Genomic DNA, 17,558 nt, shown 5'->3' with positions numbered 1-17,558 from the left:
ACAGAATGCATACTTTTAGTCCTTTTGGGGCTCGACCAGGGGATAATCCAGGATCTCCCTTTTGTCCCTGGGGGATACAAACACAAAACATATTCTTGAGAGCATTATTTCTCCAGCATGCATGAGACAGACTGCTCTGATTGTGCTCACTGCATGTTTTCTGCACTGCAACAGCGCTGAACTTCACAGAGCGCGCAGCGACTGGATGCTCGCATTTATAGCATCAAAGAGTAATGAGTTCACCCTGCTCATCAGCAAGACTCGCGGTTGTATTTACATGAGCGCGCGCTCCATTTATGCCCTCCAGTGTTTCAGTTTACACCAAGCCAGTGCGAAGTGATGGGGAGTGACCATGTACATTCTTCTCCCTTTTCGGGCAGTGCATCTTCTCAGCGCATTCTGGGTCAGCGTTCGGCTTGCAATCGCACCAGGGAAACTGCTGCAGTGGCCCAGTAATGTACACGACTATAATGAGAGCAGCGGTTCATGGAGGAATGGCTTTTGATGAGTAATAGTTGCCTGTTTCAGTGCTTAGTGTAAAAGAAAAGAGTACGAAAATGGATTACAACGCAATACATCACTGCATGAGTGTGGTCAAACTGCACCAATCAAAGGGCACCAATAAACTTTAATCAACTGATTACAAATACTATTGCAATTCCAACTCCAATTCATTTAACCAAGCTTGGCTGTGCAAACAAAGCCTGTATTGTGAGTCACTTTGGTGTAATCCTGCAGTTAACAATCCCTCCAATAACTTGTGAAGGGAGAGAGGGCACGAGGCCATTCTCCTCCAAGCCTCTTAGCGCAAAAGCTAACAGCACTTTAGCAATTTATAGTCATGGACGGAAAGACATACATTGCTTCAGAAGAATATGGTTTATGTTACTCGGTTTATGACGGGGATAAGACAAACTTTTCCATTAGCACCTGTATCGGCCCATTTGAGTCTGCATGTTCGTGTCAGCCGCGACTTGGCGTTAAAACGTCTTTGTGTGAATTTCCCGCACAACCGTGTCTTCCCAAGGCCAGGCGTGCTGCCTCAGCCAAGAGCTACATACATGAGCACTGTGTCATTTCACTGTTTACATGTTTCATCTTAAGTAGATACAGGTACATGGTAGGTAAGGTTACATAGTTGGTAACTGAACATCACTGTGTCTCAATTCATCATCATAGACTTCCAGATAAAGAGACATATGACAAACAACATCCAGCTATTTGGACATAGTATGTTTTCAACTATTTTTTTTTTTTTTTTTTTCTAAAGTAGAGAGCCGTGCCAGAGCATGCAGCCTGCTGTTTGAGGTTTGTGTGTAAATGGGTCAAGCTGAGCCGGGCCAGCTTTGGTTGGACTCCAGCTATCACATATGTACAATATAAGAGTTATGGTTTTTCCCTGGTAATATCAGGAGCCTGAGCCAAAGCGTGGTATCAATTACGCTTTTTTTTTTTTTTTTTTTTACTGTTGAAGACACAGTGGAAAATGCTGAAATTCAATGCATTCATAAGGATTAGGTATGGGTTTAAAACACGAGCAAGTTTCCATTCTCCGTCACTGCAGTAACATACAAGCTCCTTTGTGAATTCACAATGACATATTACGGAGCTTAGCGACTCGTTCTGTTGATGATTCGAATCAGCTGTAACACACACTCATGTCACCATGTACTTGCAAATTAGCCAATCAGTAGGACTTGAAAAAGCCATTCCCTTCTAAAGGAAAACAAATAAAACTAATGACTTTTTGAGAGGACAGAAATGTTCAGCTGCAGAGCCAAGCTTTTTGGAATCTGTGACATCCAAACTGAGAAAAGTACCAAACGAGAAAAACTGCCATGTAATGAAAAAAAAAAAAAAAAAAAAACTCATTCTTCTTCAACTTTGTGCGGCTTAATTCCCTTGCTGATGCACACACAGCTGCAAATCTGAGAACACAGGAGGAGCACGTGTGCATATAATGTATGAGGCTGTGCTTCATATTTCATTGTTCGAGCAACTTGCCATGGGGCATTCAGATTCGGGACGTCCCGCCGTATGCTCGTGGGAAATCGAGGAACAACTGCAGTGAATTCAGACAAGGAAGGTGAGGTGAAAACATCTGAGTGGAGCTGCTCAGCTTTGTTTCCAGCATACCTTTATGATACTGTATATATTAATTTTATATATATATACTTGAATAGCTTGTTTCCAAAATGATATATCCACCATTTGAAAACAATATCATCTACTCTTACAAAATCATTGGCGATTACAAAATGACTAATTATTAACTTAAATGCTTGCCTGACAGAATTATGTTAAAGTGGATTCTATAATTTAAACACTTCAAAAAGTTTTTTTTTTTTTTTTTTCTCCTCGGGATGGAAATACAGCATTTTTTTTAGATAAAATTATTTATTTGCTGATGCTGTACCTTCACTCCAGGAGGTCCGGGGCGACCAGGGTTCCCATGTGGGCCAGGAGGACCCTAGAAAAAAGACACACACACATGATTAAGGGAGACAAAGTAAAGGTGATCATGTGGGTCATTAAGGAGGCCTCCATTTTCAGCAGCACAGGGGCCTGTCTGTGCTAAACGTGAGGTACTGGCCCATGTATCCACATAGCGTTCACTCTCTGCTGCCTGTCTGTGTCATGGGACAGGTCGGCCGGGTCCTGAGGTCCCTCTGTGTTTGTGTATAGGTGCTCTGTGAGCCATATGTCTCCTGCCTGCCTCGCCTGTCTGCCTGCCTGTCCAAGTTATGACATATGGATGTGATTTTCCTCATCCCAACACTTTTCCACTGGTTTCTGGGGTCCCACAAAGTGAAGGCCACTCATCCATCACACCATATTCCCCAATCTCTTTGTGCCACAAACCATAGGTGTCTATAATTTATGATGTGCTTGTAAGTAATTCATTGATCTATCTGTGCCAAATCTTTTATCATAAGGGACTCGCCCTGCAATTCGGGCCAGGTGGGCAGATATATAAGAGTAGAGAGTGAGGAGACAGAATCAATTCTTTGGTCTGAAGGGATCATAAATCCAACCTTGCTGCAAAGAGGGATTGTTTGGAAAAATAAAGCCACAACTTCCTGAGGCATCCAAGTGAGGAGTCTTCACTTCAACTGCAGGCTTGTCTGGAGCGGGTCAAACCGCTGAGCATGGAAAATCTTCACCAGCAAGATTTAAAGCATTGAAACATGTTCAGATGGCCTGAAACAGGAAGCTACTGTCTCTACAACCCATTCTTTCAGTCCTTCAGACTTTCCATGGGTAATGAAGAGAGAGCTTATCCCCAGGCTGAAGGTGAGAGTGAGAGATAGGATTACTTTGAGTCAAACAGACAGACGAGGCCAAGAGGTGTAAGTGTGTGTGGTTGGCTAATCCAGGCTGTCTCTGTCTCTGTTATTTATCTGGGCTGCTTTATCAGTCCATGGAGACGAGTCAGGCAGGCCAGGCAGCTCCCTCGCCTCAAACTGGCTAGGCCGCTCCCCTAGCAGGCGCTCGCTGCCGGACATATGGAGACACTTAACAGAAGCTCATCTACAGATTTCCTCCTCCTCCTCCACTCTTCAACCATTCGGAGCATCTCCCTGCATTTTCATTAGCTCTATATTAAAACGTATGGAAGTCATTATTTCCTGATAGAAAGAAAAGGGAGGAGAGGGGAGAGGCTAGAGAGAGAGAGAGAGACAGAATATCACAAATTGCATTCTCACGATGTGCAAGGTAAAGAAGCGTGGTGCTGATGACAAGGTGGGCGGATGCTCCCCCTATGGAGACACGGATAATGGGAAGAATGACTCATTTTGTCCATCTGTCTTTGTGTGGGTGAAAAGAGGAACGAAGAACAACTCCTGACAAGAGAGTAGATCTATTTACAGAGCGCTGCACACAAACATAAGCACACAGTACTAATGTAAACTCAGGCTTTATGAACGTACACACACACACACGCGCGCACTCACACCTGAGGCCTGTGGACGAAAGGCAGCTGTGGCCAGGTTTATGATGTGGGCCAATGACTTTTACAGGAGTGACACGTGGAGTGCTACCGTCTTTACAGGCCATTAACCCAGAACAGACTCTCTAACACCTTCTGTGGCCAAACACACCAAGAGGACACCATGGCCAGAGCCTGATCACTTATATCTCACTTATTTAATATAAAGTGTGTTAAGTAGTTTTTTCTCCTCCCTTTATTTCCTTTGGAAGAAGTTAGAGTTTCTGCAGGTAGCCCTCATTTCTCAGTCTGTTCCTTCATTTATTATAAACAAAACAAGCATTACTGCTGCTGCCAGGAATGTGCAACATATCACCTCCTGTGTGTGAGAAGGTTTTTCTTATGTTATCAGGTGTTTAGAATAGCCAGCATGAAAGCTTTCATAAACTTGGTGCATGCCGAATTACTCTTGTGCTATGTCAATCAGCAATAGTGGCAAATTGAACATTTATTTACAAGAAAATGCCATGGATTATTACTTTAAGATAAGGTGAACCTTACTGATTGGCAAGAAATTGGGTAATTAATGGATAAACACAACGGTTTTACACATAAAAATGTTTACAGATCTACAAATTTACCATATATTTGCAGGCCCAGTGTCTTACTCAAGGGCAATTCAGCATATTGAAAGTTGCAGTTATCTAATTTATGACCTCTTCACACCTAAGTGTAACTGGATAAACTCACTCTCTATGATTGCTGTTAGTATAAATCAAAGAGGAAAGTGTCTGTGGAACCAGCTGTGGAACCACAGTGAGACAGAGAAACCTAATGAAGCCTCTGAAACTGCTCATTACTTTGGCTGAGACATGGATTTCATGTCTACAGCAAAGGAAAGTTTTACAGCATAAATAAATTCAGTTTTGTAGCAAAGCAAGCTTTCTGCATCTGCTTGGGTCAATCAATGGTGCTACCACAGCTCACTTGGCTTGACTCCTTATTTCATTCCATGATACAGTGTCAACCATTCCTTTAGCAATTATGCAAATGTTTCCAATTCCGCGGAAGCCCTGCTTCAGATAGTGACTGCACACTGGCAGGTCAGTTTCTCTGCACAAAGCCCTCTTTGATCCACTCTCAAGCCTCCCCTTCAGGGCTGGGTGAACTCTCCATTCCCCAGTGCTCTGCTGGGCTTATGGCTGGGCCGAGGAACGTGGAGGCTCTCACGTGTAAGAGATGCTGGTGGTAGCAGCGGTGAGACTGTCTGCTCGGTCAGACATGACACCTTTCTGTCAGAGAGGTGGCATCAGCCAGCCAGGGCACCTCCAAATGCTGCTGTCTCATTCTGACCGCTGTGAAAACGCTGAGCTTTAACGGACGAATACCAGCATAACTACATCGGTTGCAACTGTTCATTTTCTGCAGAGGCAGAGGTTGCTAGATTTCACTTCACATCTCAGTGTGACTTTCTCCACATCTGAGGTGAAAGGTGAAAGGTGAAATGAGGTAAAGGCCTCCCAGCAGTTATGGTTGCAGGGAAGTCAATTTGCTTTCTGAATTTACAAACTAAAAGCCACAGAATATCGTTGCGCTATTCAAGTGCAGCTCACATACAGCTACATTTCAATGTGAAAGAGGATACATTTCCTAGTGTGAGTACATCAATCGACCAGCAACATCAGCAGTACCATGGATCCCCACTGACATTCAGACTCCTTTCAAATAAACATTTTAGATCTTCCGCTTTCAAATAAACCATGACTGCTTGTCATCCATTGTGTGTTTTAACCCCATTTCCTTGAAAATTGCAATGCTCGCCATGAATTGCAAAAGTAAGTTGTTTACACAGCATTGCAGTTTATATGTAAAAGGGGTTTACATGAAAACATTATTTTATGTGAGGTAATATGTGTGGAGAAAAAATATCAAAACAAATAACAAGGAAGCATAAAGAAGCCTGACTACATATCCCTTGGGCAGTTTAACTCACATACAATATGGGTACATTATGTGCGTTCAAAAAAATCTTCTACCAAAGTGTAATATCACTTCAATTTCTAATGTTTGTACAAGCTATGCCAAGTCCATCTGAGGGCATTTTGCTGCCAAAGTTTGAACTGTCAAGGAAAATTACAATAGTCCACTCAAACAATCAGCAAAAAGCTCAACAGCAGCCTCAGCTTTTTGCTGTGAGTCAGAGCGACCTGCGGTATAGGGTCTCAGGAGCTTGATGATGAATGAACTCTATAGAGGTGCTGTACGACTGGAGGGAGCTGCTGAGCTCCAGACAGGGTCTTAAATGCCTTTAATAAGACGGGGACAAAGCCTTCTTTCTTTCTTGTTTAAAGAGATTGGGTTCCCACAGCCCACCCTTCTGAGGCCCGACCACAGGGCACAGTCTCACACGGGCTACAGCAGGCAGGTAGCTCATACACACACTCCTCAGTAGCTCAAGTGCTCTGCACAGGATCCCTGCAAAAGAGCAAGCAACCGGGTATCTAACTACTTTTCTTGCTGTCTTAAGTTCTTTTAACGGTGGATTTATTCCAGCTTAGGACTCTGGTCTAATACCAAGTTTAACACGTGCTTCATTAGCTCCCTCAATACACTCATTACAATATGAGTTGGGTTAAAGGGTCCATGCAGTTCAAAGGGCAACAGCTATATATAAAGCCATCAGCAAAAGGTTTTAGAAAGAAGTCAGAGTAAACAACTGTCCCCAGAGACATATCATCACTCTGGCTTTTTTTTTCTCTCTCTCTTTCTTCTGTTTACTCTGAAAACATGAACCTAAAATAACACCTGCACCGGCTCTATTTGGCTGTGTCAGAATCTCACAGTTGCAGACTGTCACTGAGCCCAAAAATGAGAAACGTGGCACCAGAGGATTCAGTTTGGAGGACTGGCACACTGAAAGCATTCATCAATGTTAACATAGGAGCTAAGGCTAATTTAAGTACTGGCGGTGTTTATATATCCAGTAGAAAGTTCTTTTTCTGAAATTGCCTGTGCCGTTTCTAAATTTTACATAACAGTCTTTTAAGCTGCCTAATTTTTTTCATGCCCATTTAATAACTACCGTATGTGTTTAGTTAATGTCACACTGGCAACACGCAGATTTGTAGCTTACAGTTGTTTGCACTCCAGCTTTAGAAATGGACCTTGGCAGCGCACAGGCACAGCATGATCAAATTCAGAGCAAAAGCAAACTAAACTCTGGTTGAATAATGCTCCATGATGTTCAAAGGTCTTAAATATCAAGCCAGTGCTAATGGCGCTGTCTCAATATAATGGGCATCTGGATCGGGCATGATAGAGGCATCGCACAGCTTAGTGAATAACAAATATGAGAGATTCTGAAAGGAAAAGGGGAAGTGGGAATGGAGCGAAAGAGTAAACTGGGATGGGAACTCTCGGAAGAAATATGTGAAACTGGTGGAGCACACTAAACGGGACACAACGGAGACTCACCCGGGGGCCCCTCTTCCCTGGTAGCCCTGGCTTCCCTGGAGGTCCTTGAAGGCCCTACAGGGAAAAGATGGAAAATGTCAGCGACTGAGCAAAGGAAGTCTAAAAATACACAGAGATGTAATAAGAGCAGCTGCCTATTAATGTGTGTCACATCAAAGGACAACAGTCTTGATGTACGAGCAAGCTGAAAGTTTTTGAGGGATCAATTACAAATCCTTCCAATTACGTATCTCATCACGCATCCCACTCTTGTGCTTTTTCACTATCTCATCCTTCAGGATTCGGGTTAAAGCTACAGAGACGCCGTGCTCCTTTGTTAGACACTCAGTCAGTGAGATGCTGGCAGGAGTGAGAGTGTCCTGTTAAAGGCCAGTGCAGCTCTGTCCCTCTGAAACCAATATTATTTCTGCTCAAAACCACTACAGTGCATGGACTGTAAGTCTGACTCATTGTACTGGCAGGGAGGCCGCCGGTGGTTCCAACCACAGCCAATCACATTAATTATGGGCATCAGCTAGCTTTAAAACAATTTCATACATGGATTAGCAAAGCTCTGAAAGGTCGAATCTAATGAGGGGTCAGCCTGATGAACTTCAGTTTGCTTGAAATGTTAGGATTGTTTCTTATTTTCCCATGGCTCATCAAGTTTAAAGAAAGAGGAAGAGGAAAATGGGCCTAAAAACAGCTTGAGGCAGTCAAACAGAAATTGGATTACTGTAATAATGTAGGATGTACAAAGCACTTTTGTCTGACTATGACAGGACCGAGAGCTGTAAGTATACTCTTTCAGCCGGCGTGCACTCTGAAAAGTCAAAGGGCTTCAAGGAACCTTTAAAGGTTCTTCAAATTGCAACCAGATGGAAATCAAAGGAGGTTCTTTAAGGAACCCTTTCATAAGGAGTTCATGAACCCTGAAGGGACTTGCATGAACTTTGAATACATGGGGATTCATCAAGGAGCTCTTTAGCAATACTAGTGAGGGGATTCAAGGTACATACTGAGTACCTATCTTGGAGAACTCAAACATTACAAAAGTCTGCGTCCTCATTCCTGCAGGGTTTAGGCTTGTGTAATCTGTTACTACTGACAGGCTATCTTGGAGGTTGCTGTAGCCATATTACACACATTCACTTTCAAAATAGATTCTGGCTATTTTGAGCAGTCAAACTTCACGCCTCCTACGATAGTTTGTAGAAGACTCTAATCCCAGGGGAGAAACAACAATACTCAATCATATTCTTCTAGGGGTATGAGTGGAGTGAGACAAATGACAGAAATGTAACATTATCTTAAAAACAATTTTGCATTCTAAATTGGAAACCGAACCCTGGCCTGTGTGATTAATGGCTCAGACAAAACTAACCTTTGGCTAACCCTATAACACTTGTTCATCCTCATAAAGACACCCTTTACCTTACACAAGGGGTTGATTTGCATCAGTTATCGCTCTCTCCTAAAAAAAAAAATAGCTCAAGCAGCTTCAGGGGCACACAGAGCTGTTTTTTCTGTCGCTGCCCAAGCAGAACAGGTTTAATTAAAAAATCTCAGTCAAATATGACATAATGAAAGATGAATACTTTCTTTTTTTTATCAATGGAAAATATGGGCAACCATTTTGGTCAGGGACTACAACAACAGCATGCCCACTGAACATCACTCAGTGAATTTTAATCTGAAATACATTTACCCTTTTCAACCTTAAACCTTGAATTGTGAAAGGTCAGCTTTTGAATTCAAGAAATTCAAGAAAAAGGAGTTTACTGTACACAGTGCTCTAATACAGTTAGGTTTCATGTTCAGTGCCAGACACGCAAAGCCTCAGACCTACCATCTGGACACCATGACACTTTAACATTTAACACACCATGTCCATGCTATGGGGTTCCAGTGGTCTGACACAAGCTGCATATTCTGGGCTGTTTGAATACTTTGAATAGTTTTGAAAGTTTGAATAGTTTTGAAAGCTGCTTAAATATTTTAATATATCATAAATTCCAATTTATCCATTTCTTTATGTAACTGTCAAGCCAAAATGTCCTATAGGAGAATCTAAGGAATGACAGTTTTCCATTTCATATTATTAACACGTGCGATGCCATCGTTCCTTCCAAGAAAATCTGTGGTGTTTAAAAAAAAGACACACTAAAGCTCTCATTAACAGGATAAAGCACTGTATTCATACTGTACTAAATGGTTGATTGTTTGGAGGTGCTTTATCCATTTTTACCTTTGACCCTACTTTAAAGGTCTCCATTCTTTCAATAGTCACACTCCCTCTCAGAGGAATCTAACACCTCACCGCAAGCCGCTTCACTCAGACAAACAGCAACTGGCAAAGGCCAGCTATGAGCCTGACTATTTCTACTCATGCTGCTAAACAGGAAATCTCACTTTAATAAGTACCAATTTGAGGGGGATAGAGAATCTTCAATACCAGATGCAAGTCTTTCATACCAGACAGGAAATAAATTGGGGAGGATGGACTCAAAAATGTCAATCATCAACACAAACAATACCTCTAATCACATACACATAAATCTTGAGATGAGATGAGATGATTGCTGTCTTCATAACTCATAAGACAACATAGGCAGGAGTCAATGGAGCAATCCGTGTCAGCAGCCCACTGATGGGCCTCATGTGCTGGTATTCAAAGTGGGTCAAATCTGCATCTTAATACCAAGCTGTGACACTTGTGTATCACTGCGTGCCAAGGAGGGATTAAAAGAGACCGAAATGGCCTAAAGCATAGAAATATGGCAGCCATGAGTTGATGGCACGCATCTATCACAAATCAAATGCCTTCGTTTATCGGGCATGCTTTCATAACATAAACACTATGCACACATACTGCACAAAGATTCACTCACTGTGCCTAACAGTTGTGATAAGCCTGTGTGTGTACACAGAGTTTCAGGTGAGGGAAGTTCATTTATTTATTTTTCTAGAGCACACACTCACCGCTGGTCCTGGTTCTCCCTTTAGTCCAGGTGGTCCAGCCAGCAGTGAGAATTGGGTTGGTTCCACATCAAATGTTTGGAAGCCATCTGTTGCAGCTGGAGTGACTGGAATAAGCGAGGTGGGTTTCACGTCCTGCATCTTGGTCACTTTTGGCTCAGGTTTCTTTGGAGCTACTGTGGTCAGTTGCCTCTTGTGGAGAAGGTAGGTATTTGAAGAAGACCCCTGTGTGGGAGCAGCTGTGGTCTGGAGATTTGGCTTTGTCTTTGGTGGCCTGGTGGAAGCATGTAAAGCCATGCTGTCCCCAGAGGGTTTCTGGGTGCTAATATCTCCTCCTTGCTTTGTGTTCTTCACGGTGCCGCCATGCGATGTAGCTTTCGGGTTTGCTGGTGTCACGCTGGTCCTAAGAGATGCAGTAACAGTTTGAGTAGCAAACTTAAACGGGCGTTCCAGCCCTGGACGAACAGGTGGAGAGACAGATATAGTACCGGGTTTTGGTGTAATCGAAGCCTGATACATTTTGTTCAGCACCAGTGAGCGATCAGTTGGAACAAGAAACGTAGTCCTGGTCTTTTCCTCGGTCAAGGCCAAAGTAGGCCGATGGGTCTTTTTGGATAGTTCCGTCAATGACAGCGGGGTGATGTGGGTGACAGTAATGTTTGGGTCTGTGGGAAACAGAGGTAGCAGGGGCGGAAAAATGGGCCGATATGTGTCAGCCTCTCTGCAATGTTTCTTAATATAATCACAATAGTTATGAGCTGCCTTGGCAGAGGGATAGATGTCAAATTGACAAATGGCACCTTCAAACGGCACCGAGTTCTGGTTCATCTTGCCCAGCAGAAAAGAGCCCTCCGGATCGAGTGCCTCCTCTTTTTTAGAATGTAAATCTGCATGTACACTTTTCTTTCCACAAGAAGCATAAAAGAGCACCTGCTGGCCTCGGATATCCAAGGCCAGATTATGCCAGTGGCCATCGTGGACATCATAGTCGAAACTCGCAGAGCTCCTCTGCCCCACATGTACCAGGACCTTCCCCGGGATGAACTGCACTCCAAGCTGCAGTTTCCTTTTCTTAGACAGGACTGAAAAAAGGAAGGCACTGTTGATGCGGTGGGCAGACAGGCTGAGGATCAGGGAAAGGTTGGTGGAGCTGTAGGCAGCAGGAATGACAGTGTGCAGAGGAACCTGGACACGGGCCCTCTGGGTGAGGATGACTCCAGACTTGAAGGGGATGATGCCGTTAGGGACCGATCGAGGACCCGAAGATTCCCCTGCCCTTCTCCCAGACAGCCCGAGCTGCTGCAGAACATCCACATCTTCAGAGAAAAAGAGGAGAGATAAAGTAAGTCCATTGACTCTTACCCTTTTACACTCTAAGCAGCCAGAGATATTTAAGTCATTATGTGTGTGGAGAACAGTGACAGCACTGAACATGTAAGATTTTTGCATATTATCATAACCTCTGTTTCTACTCTCATATGAATGTTGTGTCAGCATGTTTGTTGGCAACAAATGTGCTGGTGTTGACCTTTGTCTTTGACTTCAGACAGGAACATGTACCTGTCTTTGTGTGGATGACTAATAAGAAAGATTTTGTTTTTCCAGAAGTCTGCAATAACAATAATAATAACATTTATAAAGCACTCATCTAAAGCCACGGGTTACAAAGGGCTTTACACAAAGGAATAGAGATGAAAATGTGACTATGTATATAAAAAAAAATGTATAAAAAGAACAAAAATGGGAAACACATTCATACTAAAAAAAAAAAAAACAAAACAAAACAAAAACATTACATGAAAGGGAAGATTATAAAAGTGCCTTTCAAAAACATATTTCTAAGATGATACGGCATTAACTTTCCCAACATCCTCAGGCAGGACATTCCAGTCAAATGCACTGAAGGCCTTTAGTAAAACATCTAAAAACAAAATGAACTGATCTGATCTTTTCACTTAAGACTGAGTAAACACAGGGGCAGTAATAGCCTATAAGTGACATTTCAGTATGTTTTGCAGCTAAGCTAGGGAGTTCAGGAGTTTAAAGTTAGACTAATGATAGTCTTGTGGCAAAAGCAATGAAAAAAGATTGCTAAAAATTTCCAGCGGGACCACACATCACCATCCAATTTCGGTGAAGGCCACAAATTATGTAATTGTTACATCAGTCTTCATTAGGACAATCTCAGGGAACAGAGGCTGAATCAGTCCTCGGAGAGGACAGTGACAGTGTTTTAAGAGGTGCAATATGTAATGCAGAGACTGAAAGCCCTCCTCATTTTGTCTGAAAATGATGTGTCTGCTGTATTATCATTAAGATGGTAGCTGACAGGGGCCTGAGTTTATGAAGACATATTGCAAACATTTGCAGTTGTTTTCTCTAGCTTTTAATTGCTATCTCATGGGAAGTGAATGAAGGTTATGTTCACAGATTACAGTGCTCTGTTTATATCGTTGCTAATTGCATTCATACTTCTGCATTTCAAGAGTTCAATTAAATTTATATTCCAGTTTGGCAAGAGACAATCTTTATTTCTACAAAGCACATCCAGCACACTTAGAAGATTGAGTCTGGTTTGAGTTAGAACAGCAGAAATGAGTGGAAATGTTCCTGTTATCATAGTGTCTATATTGCACAGGCACCGGTGCAAGTCATCAGTGATTTCAAACAAATGCTTTGTGTTTGGTAAACCAAGGTAGGAAAATGATCTCTGTGACAGGAATTGCTCATCTCTGGGCAATCAGCAAAATTTAATCCTGTCCGTATCTACAATGTCAAAAGTCCAAAGCTTAGATATGGACCTCAAATATCCATGCTTTTCCGGGCTAATACAAAACAAATGTGGCCAGTGCTGAACTAAACTGCGTGATGATGAATTGCAGTTCCACAATAGACAGAAATGTAGATACTAGTCATGTTAAGGGAGGAGGGGAGCCCTGCTCAGTGTGTGCAGGCAGTGGGAGGTCGGCTCAGTTCAAAAACCCACACATGGAAAAAACATCAAACCGAAGCTGAAACAAGAACAAAATCTTCCTTCATCAGCTGAATTTCCCATGATACTGTATGGTAAAAAATGATCTGCAAGGGGAATATGAGGAAAACCAATTCCTCATTCCTGTTGTCACTTGCAACCTATTTTGTGCTTCCCTTACTTGTCACTAGGCAGTTATTCGAGGGTTGAGCGAAACAAGAACAATGTAGTCGGCTGCTGAATAATTTGTCCTCACTTGAGCAGAGAGTGAACGGTGTAAATGCTGTCTCAACAAATGTCTTCAGCCCTCAATGGCCTGTACAGACCTATTTCCAGCTAAATTTGACTTATCAATAAAGAAAGATGATCAAGAAATGTAACTTTGAGGGGAAAAAAAGTTATTTGTACACATCAACCGTGAAGACAAAGTCAGACAAAAAGGTGATCAAGCAAAATCATGACTACTCCTGACCTAATGCAGCTAGTTCAAGAGCAACAAGGAATGAATTAATCAGCAATAAATCAGGAAGGGACAAACTCTTTCAACATGTTTAACCATCTGCCTGAATATAATTTGACTCTCACAGGAAGACAGCTCTCTTGGAAGCAGTTTAACATATCCTCTGCTGGGAAGCCTTGCCAGTTTAGATAAGAATGCCTTAAATGATTTTGACAACGCAATTAAGAGGATCAGCTGGAACGACTTCCTGTCTTGAAATGACATGCTATCAGATAGCTGTTATATGTCTTGTCTCTAAACACAATTATGGCTTCACTAAGAAAATGAAGCCTGATAATGATTGTAAAAACATGCACCCTTAGTTACACTGTGAAATACGTAAGGGACAAATAGATGGGCATTAAAGTAGTTTTAAGGCATGATGTCGATTATCCTGCTTACACCATGGTCATTTGCCAACAATATAAAATAAAAGTGGTATGAAGCAAGAGCTCACTGTTAAATTATTGCAAAGTATTAAAATTAAGCTTGATTTTAGGTCAAAATTGTCAAATAATTGTCAGTCATGTGTGTTCCTTCCCGGTCGTTAGTTTATCGAGTCGATAACCCAGCTGTGCTTGCCACAGTTGATGACGAGTAAGCTTAGACAGCTGTGCTTTTTAATGTTGCTATGGTTACAAGCTGGGTAGCAGATGAATTTAGGATGGTAATTAATCCAGAGCCCAACTACGTGTGCAAGACACAGTTTTAACGCACACCCGCCGGCACGTGAGTATGCAGTGTCTGAAAAACAAAAGTTTACTTTGTGTTAACGTGACTGGTGAAGATTTTTTTTTTTTTTTTTTTTTTTTTTTTTCAGATGAATGTGAAAGGGTTTCAGAAAGTTTACAGGCAAAGATTCAGTGGTGATATCCCAGTGGCACACCAAATTACACACCAAAACATACCAAAGGGGATGATTTATTAAGTGATGGAGCTGAAATTGCAAAGTCTTTAAATTCTGATTATGTTGATTGAGTCAAAGCAGTGGCGCTGAATAGCAAACCTGGTTCTTTAAGTCAGTACAACTGTTTAAAACACAGCCTGTCTCCTATCCAAATGTGAATACAGTGCTGAGCGGTTTGAGAAGAACTCTTAGTCCAAAAATGCTCTTTGCCAACACTCTCCATTTCTCGAAATACACGAGTCACTTGTTGGCCTCATTACCAAGCTCATTACTGCTTCCACTGGCCAGCTGTAGTTTCCAATGGTCTTAAAATCAGTCACAAGTTGGCTCAATAAAACATCTCCCTTGACACATTAACATGTATGAAAACTAATGTTAAAAGTTGTACCTACTATGTTTGAGTGAGCAACACTTAACATTACTATGGGTGTTCTCCAGGGGTCTATCCTGAGACCTCTGCTGTTTAGTGTGTATATTAATTATTTGCCATCTGTCTGCATAGTCTCTGACATCCAGATTTACACTGATGACCCTAGAATGCATATTCATGAAAAAAAAGAGCAATCTGTTCACATACTGCAGCAGTGTTTCATCTACTCAACTAGCTCTGGGACATACTTTTGCATTGTACTTAAAAATTTAAAAAAGTTAAAATAACGGTTCAAAATATAAAACAAGATATTTCCCTACTTACTTCTTGTAAAATAATCCAAAGCCCTCGGCATAATCCACAGCCCTCGGAGGCAAAGTGTTTCACTGGGAACTATTTCCAGTTGAAAAACACTGGCAAACTTAATGTATTCAACCCTAAGAGAGCAAATTCAAGGCGGATAGATACTGCTGCTGGTGTTCTCCAGCAGGAAATAGTTCCCAACTAAACTCTCTGCCCTCAAGGGCTGATTATGCTGGGTATCTCTGTCGTTGTTTTTGGAAAAGAGATGTTGCTGTGGAGTTTTTTTTTTTTTTCATATAAATATTTGAGACAAGAGAATACCCATCCTGCACCACTGTATTGGAGTGAAAGAAGACAGGGGGCAGCAGACTGGAAACCTTATCAAATAAACCAGACACTGTCTGAATGGATAGACTGTTCTAGGGATGAAAGGGAAAAGAGCATTTTTTTTTTTTTTTTTTGGATTTTGGGGTGGACTGCCCCTTTAATTTTCTTCACACAGAGGCATCTGATCCTGATTCCCGTGTCCCTGCATCTTGAGATAAAGTACAATCCGACTTTAAATGCTTTGGGAATATATTTTAGTCTAATCTAACATTAAAAAAACAGTGAAAGCAGAACAAAATGAAATTCAATCTCGCTAAATTCAAATACATAACATTATAAGTAATTGCTGAGGCTGTAAAGCTATATCTTGATCTAATGCTCCTTCTCCACTTAAAGTATTGCTTTACTAGCCAGGCCCAAGCTCCCTCTGCAGCAATAAAGCCCATTTCATCTGTGTACAAACAAGCACTCCAAGTGCAAGATAGACAACCTAATATCTACCGCCACTGTGACATGTTTTCTAAGTGTTATCTCCTGGGAAAATATTATCGACCTCTCAGATGCACGTCTCATATTCAAGGTACTTTGTGGCAGGGCCCCTCCACCACTAAGAGCTTTTATTAAACAGAGAGCTACATGCGGCAGATCCACCAAGTCTGCCCTGAGAGGAAGAGAATGTATAATCCCACTCAGGAGGAGCTCATTTGTCTTCTGTTTTCTCACTTTCAGCCTGTCATTTCTGCAACAATTTGCCAACTGGCGTGCACGCAAGGCTCTATTGCTGGTAATTTTATCCCCAAATTAAAAACTGGGCTCAACCAGGCGTGTGAGCACAATTCCAAAGCTAATACTATTTATCTTATCTTTTGTCTTTTTTCTGTCACATTATTTCTATGTCTTACCTTGTTGCGTGGTTGTGTTATTTTGTTCCATATTTAGGTGGTTTAACGTCAGTTCATATCTAACCTGTCTTTGTCAGCTTCATCTTGCCTGTGTCAGCGCCTGGCAGCCTTTCGCTTCCTCGTCTAATACCTGTCTTGTCAGTGACTTCATTTTGTTGTTGTTGTTGCTTGTGCGTCTAATGCATTTTTATGCTTTGTCAGCATGGCTGCTATCTGTATTAGTGTCTGCTTTCTTCATGAGACTTTCAAATAGCACTTTTTAATGTAATTTTAATGGTTTTTAACATCGTGCTGTAGGGACTGCAGCTGAAAACTGAATGCTGGCACACAGAAATGCTGATTAATGTGCCTTGCCCCCTGTAAAAATAAACTTAATAGGTTCCGAATAATGCAACTCCAGTCTTTACATCACACCGTCACCACTAATTACTGTATAATGCAAGTATAATATTATTCTAACCCTTGGTTTTGCTCTCCAGTGGTCTTATGGTACCAAAGAACATGTGGAAACGTGTTGTAAGGACACAATAATACTGTGTAGGTACTTCTTACATCCCTGTAAGCAAATCATGTATAAGGGAGATTTTCATTAAGCACTTACACAGTATTACTGTTCAGTAGCAATCACTTTCCATGGGTTAACACAGGTTAACATAGGCTCGCACTATAGCTACTGCACATACAGTGTTACCTAATCCTTACTTCGAAACATCATGCCAGCGCTATATGAAAAATGGACGCTACAGACATGGGATGCAGTGAGAGCAAAATCAGATGCTCTAGTTCAAACATCCTCCTTAAAATCCCCCATCCTCAAATTCCTCAGAAAATGAAGCCATAGGAAGGAAGCCTTATTCTGAGGGATGTTCGGGGCTTCCAGCTAATCCAATTCAAGTGTTCGGTACACAACACGCAC

General features: G+C 41.8%; 1 protein-coding gene across 1 annotated transcript in view; it reads right to left on the bottom strand.

The window, feature by feature from the left end:
• Window positions 1–16,725, bottom strand: part of col27a1b (collagen, type XXVII, alpha 1b) — a 56,362-nt gene extending 39,637 nt beyond the window's left edge. The window contains exons 1-5 of the mRNA XM_030059700.1: window positions 16,707–16,725; window positions 10,367–11,679; window positions 7,406–7,459; window positions 2,417–2,470; window positions 14–67 (exon numbers count right to left, since the gene is read on the bottom strand). Coding sequence (XP_029915560.1) covers window positions 14–67; window positions 2,417–2,470; window positions 7,406–7,459; window positions 10,367–11,679; window positions 16,707–16,725 — 1,494 coding nt within the window. The remainder of the gene's footprint in view (window positions 1–13; window positions 68–2,416; window positions 2,471–7,405; window positions 7,460–10,366; window positions 11,680–16,706) is intronic.
• Window positions 16,726–17,558: the final 833 nt, after the last annotated feature.

This window comes from Myripristis murdjan, chromosome 9, assembly GCF_902150065.1.
Source record: "Myripristis murdjan chromosome 9, fMyrMur1.1, whole genome shotgun sequence".
Taxonomy (NCBI): Eukaryota; Metazoa; Chordata; class Actinopteri; order Holocentriformes; family Holocentridae; genus Myripristis; species Myripristis murdjan.
The sequence above is the reverse complement of the archived record's forward strand: the minus strand, read 5'-3'. Positions and strand labels throughout refer to the sequence as shown.